The 22,727-nt window shown below is 40.0% G+C and overlaps 2 protein-coding genes and 1 long non-coding RNA gene across 3 annotated transcripts in view; 2 read left to right on the forward strand and 1 right to left on the reverse strand.

Moving 5' to 3' along the window:
* The window catches only part of LOC138980314 (gamma-tubulin complex component 5-like), a 32,079-nt gene extending 28,543 nt beyond the window's left edge, over positions 1-3,536 (reverse strand). Inside the window, exons 1-3 of the mRNA XM_070353181.1 lie at positions 3,359-3,536; positions 726-806; positions 326-432 (exon numbers count right to left, since the gene is read on the reverse strand). Coding sequence (XP_070209282.1) covers positions 326-432; positions 726-794 — 176 coding nt within the window. The 5' untranslated portion in view covers positions 795-806; positions 3,359-3,536. The remainder of the gene's footprint in view (positions 1-325; positions 433-725; positions 807-3,358) is intronic.
* A 282-nt stretch (positions 3,537-3,818) lies between these two features.
* On the forward strand, positions 3,819-16,125 carry LOC138980316 (uncharacterized). The gene is made up of 2 exons (XM_070353182.1): positions 3,819-3,902; positions 10,515-16,125. Exons 1-2 carry the CDS (start codon positions 3,895-3,897, stop codon positions 11,584-11,586), a joined length of 1,080 nt encoding a protein of 359 aa, XP_070209283.1. The 5' UTR covers positions 3,819-3,894; the 3' UTR covers positions 11,587-16,125.
* Positions 4,786-6,742, forward strand: LOC138980315 (uncharacterized). The gene is made up of 2 exons (XR_011460288.1): positions 4,786-4,871; positions 5,990-6,742. It is a non-coding gene; the product is annotated as an uncharacterized lncRNA (long non-coding RNA).
* Positions 16,126-22,727: the final 6,602 nt, after the last annotated feature.

The following is a 22,727-nucleotide window of genomic DNA, read 5'->3' on the forward strand; positions in this document are numbered from 1 at the left end:
AGTGGACGTGTGTTGTTGTGAGATCCACTTTTTGATCGTTTTGTGCACAAGTGTTGCTCCACTGCTTCTGGTATCGTTAAAATAAAAGTCACGTTACTACAACCCCTGACTTGGCGTTTCTATTCCATGCTTCCTGCCAGAGCACCCCTTCTTCTTCTTCACCACTGCACCCCATCACAGACTATTGACAGAAAATGGAAGAGACATGTATTCCTAAATTAATTGTGATCAAGAAGAGAAGACAAGTTTTGGAATATTTCCATGCAAAAAAAGAAGCAATAAATCAAATGACATAGTTCCAGGGTACAACAGAATGTATACAAACCCTTCCAACTGTCTCTTGGTGTGGTGACTGTCCACACTGAGGAACTGATGATAGCGGAAGTTTGACTGAGCAAACTGTAGACACAGGGCAAAGTTCTCATCCCCCTTCTGTCGGAAAAAAAGAAGAAGAAAAGAAAGTAGTGTAAAGAAAGATCCCTGGCTGCAGATATAATTGTAAACTACTGTCAATGTCACAGAAATTATCTAGACGGGTCTAATATTTATCATTGTGTTGTTTTCCCAAGTAACTTTAGCACCACTTTCTAACTTTTCGTGTTGGCTTTTTTCGTGTCATATAGAGTCCCCAAATGGAACTAAATGGCGCTTCTGTTGTGAAGAACAGAAAACAACAAGCAAGTACTAGCTGAATAGTAACAGTAGCCATAAAACAATGTCCAAACCTCAAAACCAGTGATGGTGCTGATCAACTGGCGTGTCAGCTGGTCAACTTTTCCTTTTAGGTGTGCCATAGTGAAGCAAACCTGCAGATACAAACGACACACACATAACAACCTATGAGAAATGAGAGATAAATGGATGAGTTCAATGATCAGACTAAAGTACTGCAACATCGCCATGATCAAAGGCATGTACAGACCTTTTCAGTATTTGAGCAGCTCTCGTGAGATATTCGCGAGACATGCTCTTTAATTGTTATGTTTTAAAAGTCACGTGAATTTTGAACATTAGCCTTCACAAATCTCGCCAGATAGCTGCATAATTAACATGCCTTGCTTTGCTTTGTCGCTGCCCTACACGCCACCAGGCGTGAAAGGCAGTAAGTAAGTAAGTTGCTAGCTTTGCTTTGAAGTTTGCGAGAGCTTGGAATACTGTTAGGGGCTATTACTTGACTACCCAGCAGGAGGAAGAACATGCGTTTAAAAGCTGATAGCACCGCGATACTGCGTGGGTGCTGGTCGAGTGGTCATACTCATATTCATCATCGTGGTGTTGTGTATTATTACACAGCTGCACAATGGTTTTCTGCATGTCGTTATTATGGTTTCCCATTCATTGTAACTGTCTAAAGAGAAAATGCATTTTTTGTTTCACTTGTAATTGACTGTTTGTGTCAGAACCTTTCTAATTCAAAGAAAATGTTGGGTAAAAAACGTTATTTTTGAAGGTGTAGCAAAAAGTCACATGACCTCAACCAAGGTACCTACCTGAAAATACACTTGTTTACAAGAAAAATACCTACAGGAAGTGCACATACAGGAAATGCACCCATGGTGGAATTAATTAGTTTAGTTTCTAGTTTAGTTTGTGGGGACAAATGGAGTAGGCCGTAAAGCCCATAAATCGTCCCATCAATATTTGTTCAATATTTTGTTTTCTTGGGTCTGCATAACTATTAACTTATTCAGGATATATATCATTTATGTTCAATTCATTCATCGAGTCGAATTTCATTTTTAAAATGTGTATATCATCATCCAACCAATTCTTGAGGGAGTTAACGCTTTGTGCAGGAATTTGACCCCTTCTGCATGAATAAGGGTACAGTAAAACCTGTCTCTAACGGACACCCTTGGGGAATGGTAATAGTGTCCCTATTAGACAGGTGTCCCTTCTTCACAGGTGGAGGGGCCGGGGCAATATTTTACAAAGAGCACGTAAAATGAACAAGACACTTTTTGTCAGTCCTGTAGTATGTATTTATTGGATTGAACATGAGACTCACTGAAAATGTGAGTAAACAAATGATACATGTAGCAAACAACAACAACAACAACAACAACAACAACAACAACAACAACAACAACAACAACAACAACATCCCCCCACCCCTCACCTACCCCGTTCCCTACACACACTGTGCATTCAAACTTACGCAAGTCGGACGTCACAAAGCTAAAAATAGCTGACTCTTCATCAGTCATTCAACGGGAAATTCCGCAGTGTGTCTCGACCAAATTGGGTCAGCTCTTGTTTCATTCAGTTTTTCTAGTCTCAGCATAAATGCATGGAACAGAAATTTAGCTGTGTTAACTATTGTTTCCTTCGAACGATTGCTTACAAAGAGAGAGAGATCGAGAGAGAGATTAGTAGGAGGGGGGAAGGGGGAGTGGTAAATGATAAATGGTTGCCCTACCACTCCCATACCACGTTGTTCAGGTCTTCATATTGCGTTTTCCGACGTTTCACAGTTTTTTGGTCGATTCGCGCACCTGACTCCCACTCCTTCATCACGTCTTCTTTTTCCGATTTGATCCTCGCGATCTGTGTTTTACCACATCCCATCTCCTTCGCCACATCTCGGCATGATTGGCCGCTATCTAGTTTTTTCAAGGCAGCAACACGCTGCTCTAAAGTCAACGCTTTTCTTTTTCCTGCTGGAGATTCCATTTTCAAACACAGTAGTCTACTGTTGCTTTTGGTTGTGACTGTATCCACAATGCGGAAAAGCGAAAGTGAGCGAAGCGAAAGTGAGTGAGCGAAAGTGGGTCTCCATCTAAACAAGCCACTGATTGGTCAGAAAAGGGACAGGACAACCAATCAACAACCATTTGTGCTACGGCTACGGCTGCCGAGCACTGACTGCATAACAGTCGAGTTTTCGAAGTTGCGTTTTTATGTACGTTGTGTCCGTTTGTGACAGTGTTTACACTTCCTACGGTCCGAAAAATCGTGTCCGCGTCCGTAAGTGGCAGGTGTCCGCCCGTTAAAGGTTAGTTATTGTTGAAATCGTGTTCGTGCCATGATAAACTGTCCGTATGTAGCAGGTGGCCGTTACAACAAGGGTCCGCTAGACTCAGGTTTTACTGTATTGCTATAAACACTAACACTAGTAACAGAATCAGAAACACCTTGACTGGGCAAGATCGAGAATCACTCAATCAGGATAAAATCTGGACGTATTTTCTGAGTTCATAAGGATTAGTCTTTCAGCTCATCTGTCTTTTGATGGAGATATGAATAGACTGGACTGTTTTTCAGCATGAGTGGTCTTGTAGGCCACGCCCCTTGGCACTATCCAAGACCATCCAAGATACTGAAAGCAAAACCAAATCCAAAGAGTCAAATCACTTACTTTCGTTTTTATCGAACAGGGCAGATTAAGACGACCTATTCATATGATTCACTGGAACCATGATTCATGTAGCTTTAGTACACATCATTTTCCAAAGGTAGAATTTGCTCCTGAAAGGAAGAAGGCAAGAATCAACAACGATTTAGACGTTCGCGCCATCTTTTCAACTTGTTTACCATGCGCTTCACAACCGAAACAAGCAGATTTCCTGTTCCGGTAATTCTTCAAGACGTTGTTTTGGTACTGGAAGACAAACGACAAGCATAACTTGGGAATTAAACAAAAAATGCTTTAAGGGAAGACTGTTGTACTCATTATTATGACAAAATAATATATTTGTAATACATTTGAAGTGTCTTGTCTTTTTTATCCTAATTTGACAAAACTCTTTTATAGAAACAAAAGGTGCATTCTGTGTATAATCCAATGCACAAAATTAAGACAGCTGGTAAAGTGAATTGTGGGTAGGAATGAAAATATGACGACTTCACCTTAGCAGTCGAAACGAATGCTTTCTTTGATGTTTCCAAGCAGGCATGTTCAGGTAATTAGTACGCCGTGTAATCGTCATTTCATTATCCGTCTGGCATTTATGTTGTGTTTGTGGAGTGTTTTTTTGCCGAGGTTTTGTGTTGCTTTCTGTTTTCTACACTTGTGGAGATTTGTTTGCCGGCTTGCTGTCAATTGTGACATTTTGTTATGGATTTTCTGTTGATGTCTGGCGCGGGTTGGCGCGCATGAATCATCACATTCTACTATTTTGTGAACGTGGATTTTTGCAGTTGATTCACATCCGTATGTTCATCTGCATAGAGTAGGTAGCGGCAGTAACGCTAGTCCCATGCGGGAAAGCGAGATCTGTGCTGAAAATAACACGTTTTCAATTTCCGACAGCTTTCAATATATGGCATATTATTGAAAATGGAAACTACAGAAATGAAGTTGGATTCTTTGTCTTTTACCCCATGCCATTTGTTTGCAAAATGTGCTTGGATTGAATGCGTGTGCGTGAATCACAAATACTCTCTCCGGATTTTCGGACAGCCGTGACGCGACCGCCATTACTACTTGCTCTTCAACTTTTTGTGGTGTTTCCCTTTCGGCGTTGTATTTTCTAAAAACAGTTTCATTCAACGATCGGAAACCAGTGTCGACTGCTAAAGAAAGAGTCCCTTTTCTTTCTAGGGGGGGTATTTTTTAGATTAAATCGATGGTGGATTTTAGACATGGACAATAAAAAATTGCCCAACTTTAACCTTTCGTAACTTAAAAACAACTCAAACGATCGTAGTCGTAAAAGATGCGCTAGAAAGTCCGATTTCTTGTGAATCCTCCAAATATGGAAGTTTCCGTTTAAGATTCATGCGCGCGAAGCGCGAGCCAATCAAAACCGAGGACCTGCAAAACCGGTAAAATCCGTTGCGTTGATCGCGAGTCATGGCGGAGTATTCAAGCGAAGCGATGGTGACGCACGCTTCGAGACAATTTGTGGAAGAAATCAAACCCATCCTTGGTAAGTGTTGATGTTTTTCTGTTCATTTAGTGTTTAGAAGTTGATCTGTCGAACCATTCTGCTGAATTTAGCGTTTTGAGTGCGTAGTTTTCATTTTGATGATAGTAGTTTGTGCTGGGTCATTTTGTATTGGGTGTTGAAATGGGGGTACTCGATAAACGACCTAAGTTATTTTTTGCCTTTCGCCGTACATGTGATATATTTGTTTCAAACTAATCTTGAATTATTACTCCGATGGTTTTTGTTTCTCAGTTGTTGTTTTCTTGAGGATTAAATTAGGATTAAAAGGAATAATTGTTCCTTTGCTGAAACCGGAAGTGCAAGACTAGGCATAGCAACGAGTAGCGTAGCTTACACTGACCCTTGCGCATCTCCATTCCTTCTTCCTTTCCCCCCCAGTTAATCAGAGTTTATGGTCCATCACCTCCTTCCACCCCTCCCTCTCCTCACATTGAGTTTCTCTGCCTCCTTGACAGTGAGGTTGAAGTCATAGGACTCCCTCTCTCTCTCTTGGTCGCGCGCGTGTGTGTGCGTGTGTTAGTCAGTGTGTGTGTGTGTGTGTGTGCGATGGTGTGTGTGTGTTTGTGCGTGTGTACGTGCGTGTGTGTGCGTGCGTGTCATGGATATGGGTGTATGTACGTCTCTCTCTCTCTCTCTCTCTCTCTCTCTCTCTCTCTCTCAGTCTCTCTCTCGCGCTCGCTCGCTCCCTCTCTCAGACTACACTGCTTTTGAGAACTGCTCAATGAGTAGATCTCGGGTTGAGAACTGCTCAATGAGTAGATCTCGGGTTTTAAAATAACAATGCTCGGACTGTGTCGTCTGAAAACTGCTCAGTTGAGAACTGCACAATGAGTAGATCTCGGGTTTTAAAATAACAACTCTCTCTCTCTCTCTCTCATCTCTCTCTCTAAAAAATGTCAGTGAATCTTGAATCTCTCCCACAAATCAAACATCTGAAAGCATAAGCTCTAAGCATAACACCCGCCCACCCCTGCCGGTAATTTCGTCACGGGTGACGAATCTACCGCGTGACGAACTTACTGGTAGCCTTCATGGTTTCAGTACAAAATTATTATGAACATAGTATTACATTTTTGTTTTGTTTGTGTGTGTTACAGATGATGCTCACTTCCAGCAAATGAAGTCTGCTTTCACAGCAACTGGAAGAGGTCAACCACCCAAACTTCAGCTGGTACCACTGACCAACAAGCTATTGTTGCAGCTGGTACCACTGACCAACAAGCTATTGTTGCAGCTGGATCTGCTTCGGTTGGAAACAGGGAGGGATTGGAGTGACCTGGTTTCATTTCTCCCCAAAGTGTTCGACGTGAACTTGCTGCAAGGACTTGAAATCAAGGCAGAAATTGAGGGAACAGTGAAAGAAGCAACAAAGCTGGGGAATAAGACTGGATTAGAACTAGAAGCATTTTTGGATGTCGACGCAGGGCGTTGCATCATGGGCCGGAATGTTGGGGTTCATTTGCTGAAACATAGGATCACAAGAAACCACCTGCTGAATCCGGACCTTCTGGAAGACCTTGACCGTCCATCAGAACTTGTGAATGGCATGGTGCTCGATCTGATATCGTTCCACAAAAAGGAGAACCTATCGCTGACTTCTGCCAGATTCCTGCATCGGTTGTTTTTGGACACAACATTGTGCTTGCACCATTTTCTTCTTCTGGCAGAACATTCACAGTCGAATCTCCAGCAAACCTGCCTGCCATGTACACCTGTTTCAAGCAGTACTTGACTGACAACTTTGTTTGACTGACTTTGAAGAAGGGGTATATATGCATTTGACTGTCACTTCTCATCCGACTGTGCACTTTGCAAGAATTTAGTTTTCTCCAGAGAACTGTGAACAATGTTAATAAATTTATCCCACATACGTGAGAGAGATACCCGTGAGATAAAAATCGTTCAAATCACACGTGTGTATATCATGTAAATGAGGTCAACCGGAAGGTCAAGCTCTGTAAATTAGTACAGGGCCGGACTACCGGGGGGTTATGGGGGTTGCGCAACCCCCCCCCCCCTAGCCTAAACATGTACCTTACTTATTTAATTTTTTTTTTTATTATTGCTTATTTTATGCCGTTTCATGCAAGGAGCGACCATTTTCCTATCTCAGAATATGACCTACCCATCAGCTTCAGGGGGCTTTGCCCCCTGACCCCCACAACGAGGGGGGGGGGGGGGGTTCTAGGGTTTCCGGACCCCCCCACCCCGAGCCAAAAAATAAAAATATTGAATGAGGCATGCATTTCTTTATTTTACATTGAGTTTCAATTTTTGGGGTATTAATCAGTGACAAAATCTGCTGCCTGAAACTGGTAATGATCATCCTCAGAATGCACCAGATTGCACCATTTTGCATCCTTTTTTTCAAAATTTTCCGGGGGGGGCATGCCCCCGGACCCCCCTAGCAAGCTAGGCGCTTTGCGCCGTCGGCTCGGCGCTTCGCGCCTTCACACCCATATCTTCACAATATACTTTTGAAAAAAACCACCCATAAAATGAGCTGATCCGCCCCTGCCGCCAGGGGGGACATCCCCCTGGGCCACCACTGGCAACCCCCCCCCCCTCCTCTTCGCCTAGTCCGGCCCTGTAGTAGTACATGGGATCAACCGGAAGGTCAAGCTAATCCTATGGAGGAAGGATATGCTTTGCTGTTGTTGTTCCTTTTGGTTTCTTTTATCCTGTGGCCACTGCTTTTCTTTTTATCTGGTATATTTTGAAGTGATGGGTTTGATTTCTTCCACAAATTGTCTCGAAGCGTGGGTCACCATCGCTTCGCTTGAATGCTCCGCCATGACTCGCGATCAATGCAACGGATTTTACCGGTTTTGCAGGTACTCGGTTTTGACTGTTCGAATATTAAACTTAACAGTGTTAACAAAGGCGAACTACTTTGTCCTAGTTTGAGAGTGTGTGTCATGGCGGAGGAATGAATGTCAAATTGAGTAAAGTGGTTTGAAGTTCTAAAGCGGGTTGATCCAAAGGCAATATCGCTGTCGGTGACTTTTAGTTAGATCTGGCACAGAAGTATATAATGTAGGATAAACAGAATACTACATGGCTTGTTGTGTCGTACCAGATTTACACTCGTTGCTTTTTCAAATAGTAAACAGCTCGCTTTCGCAGTTCACTATTTAAACAAGAAGGGCAAAGCCCATACGACTCACATCCTTGACCTTTACATGACCTTGACCTTCAGGGTCAAGGTCAAATAACTAAACCTAGCAATGACATCATACACTAAGAACTGCTTTACACATTTTTCCTACCAAAATACATGTGACCTTGACCCAAGGTCAAGGTCATCCAAGGTCATGCAACACAAAGCTGTTAATTCAAGACATAGGAAGTACAAATGTGTCTCTTGATGAAAGCATAACATGTGCACCACATAATTTTTAAGTTTGAAACAGTTATCTTCCATAGTTCAGGGTCAAGGTCACTTCAAAATATGTATACAATCCAACTTTAAAGGACCCTTGCGACCTTGACCTTGAAGCAAGGTCAACCAAACTGGTGTCCAAAGATAGGGCTTACATTGCCCTGTATAGCATACATAGCTAAGGTTGCCATTCTCGATAACTTCAGAAGAAAATGTGAAAAATGGTTGTTTTTAAGACAACAATTACGGCCCCTGTGACCTTGAACTTGAAGTGAGGTCAAGTTGCCGCACATGTTTTTTGAGATCTTGTAACCATACACCATAAGGCCGCATCAGGTGTTGATAGACTTAATAGTGTCCAAGAAATATCCAACGTTAAAGTTTTCCGGACGGACGCCGGGACGGACGGGCGGACGACTCGGGTGAGTACATAGACTCACTTTTGCTTCGCATGTGAGTCAAAAAACAACTCGTGTAAATCTGGTACGACACAGCAAGCCATGTAGTATTCTCTATATCTTACTTCAATCAATCAATCAATATGAGGCTTATATCGCGCATATTCCGTGGGTACAGTTCTAAGCGCAGGGATTTATATATATTTTTTTTTATGCAATTTATATCGCGCACATATTCAAGGCGCAGGGATAACAGTGACATTTTTATCTATGCCTATACAATTTTGCCAGGAAAGACCCTTTTGTCAATCGTGGGATCTTTAACGTGCACACCCCAATGCAGTGTACTTGATTGAACACATATTTGTGAAGATAACATTGTAATCAATCTACACACCAAAAATCATGGCTGTATTTTCAGTAGTTTCTGAAATATTTCAATCTGAAATGTGCTATCCCCCTCTGGGGGGGGTTTGTCCACTCTTGGGGGATTATTTTCAACATTACACTGAATTTTACTGATGTCTGTAAAGATTACACTGTAATCTATCTACACGCCAAAATTTTTCGTTGTATCTTAAATAGTTTCTTAATTATTGGCCTTGAAGTGCGAAAAACTGTAATTTTCCTGTTTTTCCGCTTGACAAATTGAGGTTTTTGACATTTTTGAGGCTCTTATACTCCAAAAGCATTGAACTAAGCTGTCTGAAAAAAAATAGGCATGTTCTACACACATTTGTTTGGGATATGTGAAAGTTTCAGACAGCTGCTATACATATTGTGTGAATTGTGATGACCCAAAGTTGCCCTCCCGTGCAATTTTGCGATGGTTTTAATTGTGTTTTTCGTGAAGTTTGCATGCTTGCTGACAGAAGCCATATGAGATTAGAGGGCTAGAACTATGTGTTTTTTCTATTCTTGGTTGCTGATAACAGATCCTGAAAAGTTGAAAGGGCTGAGGATAACTATGTGGTACCCACATGCTGCTGAAGTTGCCCTATTTTACAGTTTTAAGCAGAGTCGCGACAGCGTATGTACTAAAATATCAAAATCTCAGGAACTAATAAAGGTATCCACTTACTTTTTTGTGTGTTTTGCTTGTACTTTATTTTTCTTTCAAGACATCACAAAACATTCACTCTCACTTTAAAACCAAGTTTTGACTGCCGCTACCTACATAGAGCAAAGAAATGTCTTATTTGTTGTCATTAGTAGATTTGCGAGAATTATAGATTGGCTGGGCGAAAAATCAAGATAAATTATGTTGCTAGTGCTACCTGTCTACACGCACCCACACACCCACGGTGACACACACACACACACACACAATGACACCAAAACGACACATACGTGCACCCCCCTCCCCCCAAAGGTAAGAGCTGATGCACAGGGGAAAAAACCAAGTCTGGCTTCATCAGAAAACTGAAGAAAACTAGCATGGACTAGAGCTCTGTTGATATTTTCTTAGTCTGCAGAAGGTACACATAGCTCATCAACTAATTAATTTATTTTTAAATGGGAATAAAGCTTACATTGGGTTGACTTGAACACTAATTGAATTTAACAGTCATTGTGAGACTGAGAAGGAGAAAAAGAAGGCAAAGGGGCAACCGCAAATCATACAAGTGATTTCAGATGACACACAGGACTTCTGTTACTGCAGTTACACAAGAATTTTGTTTTCTCGTGTTTTAAAGGTGTTTCATGTGATTTCCTAGTTGTGGTGGAGGGAGGTAAAAGAGGTCGATCGTTGGTTTTCCTTTACAAATGACATCATGTAAATTGTAATAGCTACATGTAAGATAATGTGCGTAGTTTCATCTGATGCAATTTTATTTTCAGCCAGCATCAGCTGTATGGTGGGATGGAACGTAACTGCTACTGCTGCAGACCAGGACCTTCGCTGCCCACTCCTGCCCTATTGTTCCCAATGATGGAACCTAACTCCAGCGTCCCTGTGGCATCACTCTTACCCAATGCCAGCTTGCAAGAGACCAACATAATGGACGTGGACTCTGCGCTCAACGAGTTAGACGACCTTCAGTCAGCAACAGGCGCCATCAGAGGCAAGTCTTCAAGGAGTATGTCTCAGGACATAAGGCCAGAGAGAAAAATACGGACACGGTCGCTAAGCGAAAGTATGACCGGCTCCTCCAAGGGGCTGAAACATTCTCACAGTGAAAGCTCCTTGCATGGTCCGCTGGATGCGGGTATCAGGGGGAGTCACCATCACCACCATCGTAAACTGTGTTCAATGGGGAGCAAGATGATAGGCTGCAGTCTTTCGTTACCCAGGAGTAGGAAGGTTGGCGGGTACCATCTGGTTCAGAGGAATTCTGCTTTCGTCTGTGACATAAGCACGACACGGCCTCGCAACCCCCTCCAACATTCCTCCTCTCTCCCCGCGCGCTGGGTCAGTGTTGACGGCAGTGTGGGGACTTACTCTGACCAGAGTAGCGCAGAGTCATCACCCCCCAACATGGGCGTGTACCGGGACAGTGACCTTTTGGATGAGAGGTCAAGACAGAGAAGGTTGGCGCGGGTGCGCTTCGACCGGTCTCGCCGCCTGCGCCAGCCCTACTCCATTCCATTTCGCATGTGCCAATCTATGAATGAAGACAGTACCGCTAGCTTGACAGATTTTCTGACGGACTCGACTAGCTCACACTCTCAGTCTCAGCGAGCTTCCAAATCCACCACAGTGTCACCTGTGAAGCAAGACCTGGAGGGGAGTTTGGGTGCCTCCTCTGGTGTGGGCGTGTTGGTGCGGTCACGCTCCATTGATAATCTGGAGCTGGCTAAACTACGCCTGACCGACGTCCTCGAAGCGAAAACACCTGACAGTGACTCTGGTGCAACTCAGATAGAACTTGAACAAGTAGCGTCAGATCTGAAAAACCTGCAGATGGTCTGATACTGATAGCATAACCTTGATAATAATGTGTCGAGAAAGGAGGAGGAAGGGTCTCCATTATTGCCAAATTCTTCTAGATAAACTTGGTGTTGAGGTTTCTACCTTTAATAGTTTATAATTATTGTGATGGTGGAGTAGTAACTGTTTATTACCTTGATATTTAAGCCACTGGAGTTTTAGGCATAATTCCAGTAGTAATATTCTGTTCCCTTCGACGTAACCAGTCATAAGGTTTGCTGCTTAGCTTTCCAATTCTAGTTTTTTCTTGAAGTTGTCTGTTATTTTTGTATGCATACCCCAGCAATAATTGAGAACCTTGTTGATTGTTGACAAGTCAGGGCATTGCTGTTACAGTGGAACCCCCCTGTTAAGACACCCCCAATTTAAGACTTTTCCCCTTTTAACTTTTAAGACATTCCTTTTTCATGTTTTCTATTCATAACCTTGTAAATTTACCTCCATTTTAAATTTGTAAGATTCCCTATCTTTCAGGACCTGATTTTCTCTGATTGGTTAAGGTCATAAAAGGGGGGGTTCCACTGTGGTATCATGGGAGAGACAAATATTCAAGGATTTTTTGGGGAATAAAATGGACTTAATTCAATTAATTCAGCTCAGACTGGTTCATGCTGCAGCTGTACATCTTGTGTGCAGTTTTTATTTAATTCTGTTTTTTTGACAGACAGAGTAGCCTTTTAACTTTATGAAGTCACACTTTCCTACAAGTGTTCTTGTGTTTATAACTGACAGATTCTGCAGCAAACAAGTTAACAACATTTTGACATGCCTGAAAAAAAACCCAGACAGCCGGGAGCATTAAATGACGTTGATAGAAATGATCCTGTTAGACATTTTGTGAAAAAGAGAAAAAAATGGTAGTTACTTGACCTGAACTAAAAAGATCTCCCGTTGAACACTGAATAAAAGGAAAGAGAAGAGGACTTTTTGTGATCTGATGCATTTCACCCATAATGAACTGTCTGGAATTGTGCAATGAATTATTGCATTATAATATATTATGAAAGTATACTTCTGGGTCGCTTGGTGCGTTAGTTGGATTCGCATAGAAGGATGTTGCTGATGTTGTGATTTGAACAGAAAAATTGTTACAGTTGACTGCATATTTTTTTTTTTACAAACGTGATTCTTCTTTTATTTTCTCTTCTACCTACAGCTGTACTTGGGGTCAGTAAAACTGCATGAGTGATTGTGAATGATCTTTTTCATTGAGTGTTGAAATAAAATTGTTGAAGACACTGACAGTTCTGTTAAAAAAAGCCCTGATATTAAAAGTATGTTGCAAATTTACATGACACGTGTCTGCATGCAGCAGATTCCAAATCAAAATTTAAGAAGTCAAACAAGTCAGGGTCTGTGGTCCTGAAGTGGCAAGTGTCAATTTTCTTTGATAACACGATGGTAATCAAACTGATCAGAACTGTGCATTTTGTGATAATCTAAGCTTTTACGTGGGGTAAGAGCACCCTTCCACTTTGACACATACATACAGTCAACAGCTTGTCTGCTTTCTATGCAAAGTGGGGGTTTTGTGCTGAATTTATTTCACAGGTCTGCTCCCCAGCATGTCGTAAGAGGCGACTAACGGATTCTGTTTCTCCTTTTACCCTTGTTAAGTGTTTCTTGTATAGCATATAGTCAATGTTTGTAAAGATTTTAGTCAAGCAGTATGTAAGAAATGTTAAGTCCTTTGTACTGGAAACTTGCATTCTCCCAGTAAGGTCATATATTGTACTACGTTGCAAGCCCCTGGAGCAATTTTTTGATTAGTGCTTTTGTGAACAAGAAACAATTAACAAGTGGCTCTCACATTCCCCCCCCCCCCCCCCCCCCCTTTCCCCGTCACGATATAACCTTGAACGGTTGAAAACGACGTTAAACAGCAAATAAAGAAAGAAAGAATTTCACAGGTCGACAGTGGTGTTATGTACAAAATGAAGTCAAAGAAAATGTTAACCCCACGTCAAAACCATCCAGAGTTAGGGTGTAGAATTTGGGTATGTGTCAAAAGTGAACAGATGTTCTTAAAATTACATTGTATATATATATATGTAAACGTCTGAACAGATCTGTGGTGGATACAACTGGGTGCTCGCAGTTGTATGAGAAGGACAGTACGCTTACATTGTTTCCTGGTCAGTTTGCGAGTGGATGTGTGTTTTGCATTGACATGTGTGCATTGTAATTTGTATGCATGTTTCCTGGTCAGTTTGCGAGTGGATGTGTGTTTTGCATTGATATGTGTGCATTGTATGCATGTTTCAGATTTAGTTTGTGAACTCTTCTGTCAGAATATATTTATAGACAGCTTCATGTGTTTGACTATGAATTTTGATTAGGGACTACGTAGAGTTTAGTTTCACTCATACCCTTATAGTAAGTTAATATTAATACACAAAAAGTTTGTACACAAGAGGGGGGTAGTTATGTGTTATACATTTTCAATGAATTTTGATATTAGGTATCACATGTGCATTATCTTTGTCATAAAAGAAAAAGACCACACACACACACACAAAAGAGTGCAGGGGTAAAGTTACTCAAGGTTTGATTAGTTTGAATCTTTGCTGAGCATATGATAGATGAGGAAGATGGCTCTTATCCAGTGATACTGTTCAGATTATGGGGAAGTTGATTTTCCTGTTGTGCAGTGTTGTGTGTGTGTGGCGTGACTCGTATAATGTACAGAGGACGGTCTGATGAGATTTATTTTTCACCAACTGGTGGATTTCTGGCATTTTCGAAGCTTCAGGAAGCCTTCTTGAGATCTGCAGATTTAACATTGTTGTTTTTATTTTTATATACAAAACTTTTGTGGGGAGGGTTCAAGCTTTCAGTTTTTTTATGTACTTATTTTTGTTATGTATTACATTTAGCATTATTTTATTAAAAAAAAATTGTTTTCATGATCTCAACTGGTAGTGAAATGAAAACCTGGGCATTTTAGCTGCAGTGTACAATTAATTATTCTGTATAAAATGGTACACTGTACCAGTCTGAAGCGCTTAAACACAACAGATCATACATAACATTGTTTAGTTAAATAATAAAAGTGAGTTACCAGTTATTCAGAGTTAGCACTTAACATTTTAACTTCTTCTCTGGTACTATTATTTGTATTGAAGTTCTGTTAGTGATTGTTGTCTTTCATTGTAATATTAAGGGATTAGATACTGCATGTTTACAGTAATTGTTACTGTTACTGTAAAGCCATTTTACACTTTCAATGGTGTACTGATTTATATATACAGTATATGCAGGCAGTCTGTGTGTGAATGTTTGACTTGAGTGTGAGGAATGAATAGTGTGATGCCGATGTTTCATTCCCTGAAATGAATTTGAAAAACTGGAGACTTTCAGTATTTGTTCATGGTGATCAAAACATTTGTGTTCTGATGGTAGTAGTCTCAATATTGCTTTTAATATTTGAAACTCAGACACTGACTCAGGCTACATACTGAGACATGAAAGACAGGCTGAAAGTGACAAAAGTGAATTGCACAAAGTTTTGTAGTGCATGATCAGTTGTGTTGTGTGAAGTTCGGTTGTGCCATTACAATTTACATCATTGGTCTCAGACTTTGAATTGAAGAATAATACCATGCTAGTGCTATGATTTTTCTGGCCTCATGAGCAAACACTGAGAGTCTCCACTGAAATAGAAATTAAATTTTGAAACTTGAAGTGAACAGTTGTTACTCAGCATTGACTGTGTGTGTGTGTGTGTGTGTATTTGAAGATGAGGTTATCACAGGGGTGAATAGGTTTCACTCACTTGCAAAACACAGTAAGTTCATTTTGGTCAAAAATGAGATTTTTATGTCATGCACTGATGCAGAAAAAAAATGCAGACGCTTACTTGCAGTAAAACTTTAATCGACAATGATTTTGTTTTTACTCTGTGTGTCTGTTTATTCTCAAAACATGATTTTTGGACTTGTGTTTTTCCAAATCTGGCCTCAAAACCCATCCGCCTTTCACCTTCCACGCGATGCTGCGGCAGTAGGGAGATTAAGATGGGTAGCAAGACCCTTGGCAAAGGAACACACACAAAGATTGCAACGCCCCTTATTCACCCTATTATTGCTGTCATATTTTCCTCTCGTCACAGTTGGTGTGTCCCTCTCTCTCTCTCTTTCTTATTTCCCATTTGTGGGTTTTAATTTGGGATTGCAGGGACCTCTCTGCATGTTGGGCACCCGAGTGTTCGCCTGTCTATCTGCCTGGCCCACAATGTGGTCTCTCTCTCTCTCCCACACACACAGCTGTGATTAAAATGTGAATCTCTCACATTCACACACACACACAAAGAGCTGTGACTACAATGTGAATCTCTCTCTCTGAAAAACACACACATATATACACACACACACACTAAAAACTGCCATAATAAGCAAAGATACTGTAAATCTGTTTACTTCACAATAATCACCAGAAAACAATAAAAACAGTCTACTTTGTGCTCAACCAAGTAATTATCTAGTAAACTGCACTTCCCCATGTTACTGGTTTCTAAAACATCAGAAGTCATGTACCAGTCAATAGTGCATAATTATATAATGAAAAGATAAAACAAGCATGTAGAACCGCACAATTCCAGATTGCAGGCAAAACGATCACATACACTTTGAGCTCTTCAAATTGGATCTTTATCTAAGCTCTTTCATATTTCTTCAATCTAGCCTAAAACACCCCCCCACCCCCCTAAAATGTAAGTTTTAAGCATACAGACCAACCAACCTTCATACAAATGTAATTGATTTTTAAAGACGATAAATGACGATCTACCCCCATTACGTTTTTTTTGTTGTGGTTGCTTTTTTTGTGTGTGAACTTTTATCCCTTCACCTTGAAAAATCACCAAGACCAATGTGAGACACAAACAGAAATAATATACTCATGAACCAAAAAGTGTCACACTAACAAGAAAGGAGCCAACAAAATTACTGACAAGATTTGTTTTTGATGATACATGTACTTGCATAAACATATATACACAATCATGTTTTCTTGAAAAAGAAAATGCAAGCATACATTTAAAAATCAGCATCGCTAACGGGTTTCCAGTTTCAGCCCTAAGTAATTTGAGTTACCCGTTTCATAATGACCACATTATGCTGCTACAACATTTGGGAACAGTGTTGAACAAAAGATGAGCATAGCAGGGATGTCCAATTCATATTTTCAAGAAATGTGTGCTTCCCATTAATTACTTGTTGGCAGTTATTTTTTTTAATGTATGTACATTTTCAGACTTTGCCAAAGTTGAAAACTGATGTCCTTAACAATCTCTGACATCAGAAAAACAAAAATGATTATTCATTCTCATTGTATTTAGAATAAAAAATAAGCAGGACAATGATCTGCGTCACAACCATAACAGTGTGGAACAACGCTGAAGCTTTATATGAATATAAACTACTGTATGCAGACAAAACATTCATTCATATTTTAAGCATTATTAATTTTATATGTATGTATGTAAACAAATTTCAATCACAGCTACGATCGAATACTGCAATAACCGTTAGCGTTAATCAGGTCAATGTGACCTTGACGTATATATAACATCATCATGCCAGTAAAACAATGTGCAGAAAGCAAAATAACTTTTTTAACAACTTTTTTTTGGCGAAGTGCATTAACACTGAGACAAAATCCTGATAACAATGAAGAAAAAAAGTTAACAGAAACAACCCTGCATAAAACAAAAACCCAACAACAACAGCAATGGATCCCGACTTCTCATTTGCATTTAAAATTCCAATAGGCCACATACATGAGCAGAACTAAAGGAGATCTATAGGCTGCCTATATGAAACCTATAGAAATTCAAAGTGGTTTTCCTATAGGCGACCTATAGGTTCATTTTGTAGGGGATCTTGAGATCTTCAGCACCAAACACTGTTAATTTATGAGACATGTCAATACCACAAAAATTCATCATACAGTGTTGTTCCAAACAGTCAACCTGCAGAGATGTAGGCTAATATATGCAGGAAAACGATCATGGTGGCAGTGAATGATTAAGTCCCATGTACATAATTTCAACAGAAAATACATGTAGAGTGTCACATCAAGTAGACAGCAAAACAATGCACATCAGAACTCATTTTTCAACTCTGATGCCCATGATCACTCGCTTTCAATGATTAAGAGCAACGTTAGCCTCAGCGTTTTTAAGTGGGGCAACTCTTCCACTGCCAATAAAAAAAGTTATATTTCTATAAATCATCTTGTACATCTTTAGTTTTTAAACAGCTGAATGGTACAACATCAAATTTATGATGAACAATAGTCAATAACATGATTTCACTCTTTTTTTTTTCTTCAACAAAAACAAAAACAAACAATTGGTCTGTAAATACCATATCTATTATCTTCCAACAAAACAAAGGCTAAAAACAAAAAGGTCTGCAGATCCTGTATATATATATGTGAAACATAAGCACCATAACACCTCTAATTCAGAAACACATTAGACACCAATTCTGTAAAAACACAACAAATCACAACCTTTGACACGTGTAAACAATTGCAAACAATAAGACATTCGCAGACACAAAGTAAAACGTAATGAGGAATGAATGTGATTTTAACATTTTCCTATACTCCTGGTTGAATGTGTTTTGATTTTGATTGAATTTGGCAGCAATACAGAGATTCACAGAGAGTCCCAAGAAAAATGGGAGGAAAAACTGGCCCCAGTGGTACAAGAATAGATTTTCATTTCTGTTCTGCACATCTTAGAGAAATTCAAAATAAACAGATGAGAACATCTTACATGCACATAAAGAATACATAAAAACAATGGCACGGAATGTATTTTCAGGGACTTTGGGAGATACAAGAGATTTTTTCTCAATACTTTCATCTAGTCACAGAAATGGGCAGAACTTTGTATTTTAAATACAGTTGTCATTTATTTTTATTTTTTATAAAGTAGTGCATTTTTGATTAAGTTAATTGTACTGCTACAGTGCTAAACTTTTCATGAGTAATTGTTGAAGAACAAAATGCACCTTACCTGAAAAACAATTGAAACAAAGTAATGCATAAAATGAGTTGATTCATTCAAAAAGAATTTTGTCATAGCCAATTCAGAACAGTGAGAATACTTTTTCAGAATATCAAGAATAAAAAAAAAATAATATAAAAATAAAGGTTCTCAAAAAGAAATCAACTGTAAGTTGTGTTAAACGTTTGTATATTGTCAAAATGCAAAAATTACCACCTTGATAGCCATTCTACAAGTTTTAACTTAAGTAATAATTGTTGTGCTTCATTTTATCACTTAAATATGGGACAAAAGCAATGACGATGATGGCTATAACTACAATGACAAGCAATACGATGATCATGATAGCGTCGGTGACTGTGACCAAGCAATTGAAGAAAAACAAAACATCACCTACTAAAACAAAACCATCACATATTCACCGTCATTTTAATCAGTTAATTAAACTATCATATCAGTACCTCTAGTTCTGGTGGTTCAACCCTGAATAAGTACAGGAAAATTCATGAGTATGGAAGATATGTTCTCTGGGCTAAGTGAGCAATACAACCTCTGACCATACTGTGGCAATCGTTGTGGTTATGTAAAACGCTTCCAAGAATACAATACTTCTGCTAATCACAACCAAGTTTTGTGCTGTAAAAACCAAACTATACATATAGTGGTAGCATATCAACCAAAGACATTCGCCAAGTAAAATACCTTGAAAATAACATCTGCATTAATATTTACACTCAAAATTGAATCACAAAGAACAACACAGAAGTGCAAATACCTTTGTAAAAGTGATACATGTTTTCAAAGAAACACAAACCCATACATTAAGTACACTCTTGAGTATATTTATTCCAAAATAAAACACCAGGCACACAACCAAAACCAGCTGTAAGGAATGTTTTCTACTGTTGCACAGGTCCAACCATGGAACATTCTTCATTTAAAAAAAAGGTAATAGGGGTGGGGGGCTTGGGGTGGGGGTGGAGGGGGAGGGTGGTGTCACCAAGAGATTCTGTGGTTATGTGTGCAACAAACTAACAAAAATAAACTATTTTATAGGAGATATGGCACGTTCATCTGAGGATCAACCTCTCCACTCGTAATTAATCAACACAACCAAAGAATAAAGGGAGGTGGGTAAGGGAGGTTAGGGTGGGGGTGGGGGTGTGGTTTTGTTTGTTTGTTTGCTTAACGCCCAGCCGACCACGAAGGGCCATATCAGGGTGGTGCTGCTTTGACATTTAACGTGCGCCACACACAAGACAGAAGTCGCAGCACAGGCTTCATGTCTCACCCAGTCACATTATTCTGACACCGGACCAACCAGTCCTAGCACTAACCCCATAATGCCAGACGCCAGGCGGAGCAGCCACAAGATTGCCAATTTTAAAGTCTTAGGTATGACCCGGCCGGGGTTCGAACCCACGACCTCCCGATCACGGGGCGGACGCCTTACCACTAGGCCAACCATGCCGGTGGGGGTGTGGTTGGGTGACAGATATAGACAAATGGATCTAAATGGCATACAAAATGGGAGCCAAACGTTTCTGACTCTCACTGGGAAGATATGGAATGTAAGTTTCAATTTCAACATAATACAAAATAAAACAAACGTTGATGTCAATTAAGGATTGGGTTAATTTGAAATTGAAGTTTCACCACATTTTTTTACATTTTCCATTGTGTGTTGGTATGTAAACAAACAGGTAAGTTAATTCGAAATGAAAGTTTTGCCTTAGCTTTAGAAACTTTCCATCGCACTGTCACTGGTGTGGGCAGACATGCATAACGCTTAACCCTTTCATCAAACAGTTTCAACAAGGAAATGGCAAGGATTAATTGGGTTGCCCTATATTACAGTAATATGCAGATCTGAGCAATATATCCCTTAACAAGAAGAGCAAACGCTCGATCGAGTCACTTTCGCAGTTCTGAATATTATATGAGGCATCAGATGGACAGGAAGAAATTGCTATTCACAACACAATACAGATGTAAATAATTTGATGTAAAGAATAATCCTATAAAGTTTGAATCAAATCCGATGAATAGTTTCAGAGATATGATATTTCAATTTTTTTCCTTCAAGACATACCTGTGACCTTGAAAAAGGTCAAAGGTCACCAAAGCAGACGTCAAAGTGTAGAGGTCACTGGGAGTCACGTTCACATAAAATTTGAGCCCGGTCACTTTTATAGTTTCCGAGAAAAGCCCAACGTTAAGTTGTGTGTTGCCGAACAGAAAAGGCTAGTTATCTCCCTTGTTTTTCTGATAACGTTCGTAAAAGGCTACAGATGTAAATACTTTGATGTAAAGAATAATCCTACAAAGTTTCAATCACATCCGATGAACTTTGTCAAAGATATAAAATGTCTAATTTTTCCTTTGACGCTGACCTGTGACCTTGAAAAAGGTCAAAGGTCAACGAAACCATCGTTAAAGTGTAGAGGTCATTGGAGGTCACGACTAAACAAAATATGAGCCGGATCGCTTTGATAGTTTCCGAGAAAAGTCCAACGTTAAGGTGGTGTCTACGGACGGCCGGCCGGACGGCCGGCCGGACAGACTAACACTGACCGATTACATAGAGTCACTTTTTCTCAAGTGACTCAAAAAAATAAATGTGGCTCTGTGAGGAACAAGTTTCCTGACACCATCGTAATTGGGGAGGGATACAGGGAAAAGACTGAGGATGGGGGCTAGCAAGGTCAGAGTAGGTAAGAAGAGCCTTGCGGGGGGATGGGGGGGGGGGGGGGGGGGGGAGCAGGATGGGGGCGGGGGGGATTATACCCTTTCAAAGGGAGTTAGGGAAGGCTGCAAAGATGCGTAAAATGACAGGCAGTATGTAACAGTCAAAATATGTGCAAAACGATTTTGAGACAACACCCTGTCCAGAAAAATAAAGAAACAAGTCGCGTAAGGCGAAAATACAATATTTAGTCAAGTAGCTGTCGAACTCACAGAATGAAACTGAACGCAATGCCATTTTACTCGTAGCATCGTCAGGCCACCGCTCATGGCAAAGGCAGTGAAATTGACAAGAAGAGCGGGGTAGTAGTTGCGCTAAGAAGGATAGTGCTCACGCTTTTCTGTACCTCTCTTTGTTTTAACTTTCTGAGCGTGTTTTTAATCCAAACATATCATATCTATATGTTTTTGGAATCAGAAACCGACAAGGAATAAGATGAAAGTGTTTTTAAATTGATTTGGACAATTTAATTTTGATAATAATTTTTATATATTTAATTTTCAGAGCTTGTTTTTAATCCGAATATAACATATTTATATGTTTTTGGAATCAGCAAATGATGGAAAATAAGATAAACGTAAATTTGGATCGTTTGATAAATTTTTATTTTTTTTTACAATTTTCCGATTTTTAATGACCAAAGTCATTAATTAATTTTTAAGCCACCAAGCTGAAATGCAATACCGAACCCCGGGCTTCGTCGAAGATTACTTGACCAAAATTTGAACCAATTTGGTTGAAAAATGAGGGCGTGACAGTGCCGCCTCAACTTTCACGAAAAGCCGGATATGACGTCATCAAAGACATTTATCAAAAAAATGAAAAAAACGTTCGGGGATTTCATACCCAGAAACTCTCATGTCAAATTTCATAAAGATCGGTCCAGTAGTTTGGTCTGAATCGCTCTACACACACACACAGACAGACAGACACACACACACACACACACACACACACACACACACACACACATACACCACGACCCTCGTCTCGATTCCCCCCTCTACGTTAAAATATTTAGTCAAAACTTGACTAAATATAAAAAGTGCAAAATGAACACAAAAAAACCCTGGTTCACAGCACACCACAGGAGAACACTTTTTCCTTTTCTTCTTCTTTTTGTTTTGCAATTAATTTTGCAGCAAGTCAACAAACAGTGTGAGGAAAGCAGTCGTTCAAGACATCAACAATTGCATATGCATGTACGATAGGCAAATGACCCGATTGTCAAGCAGCTGGAAATCACCCAGCTAACAAAGAGCGCTGAAAATTCACTGGGGAGAAAACTACCAGCTTGCATGAAATACAGTGGGGGGAAAACTACCAGCTTGCATGAAATACAGTGGGGGGGAAACTACC

This window comes from Littorina saxatilis, linkage group LG11, assembly GCF_037325665.1.
Source record: "Littorina saxatilis isolate snail1 linkage group LG11, US_GU_Lsax_2.0, whole genome shotgun sequence".
Lineage (NCBI taxonomy): Eukaryota > Metazoa > Mollusca > Gastropoda > Littorinimorpha > Littorinidae > Littorina > Littorina saxatilis.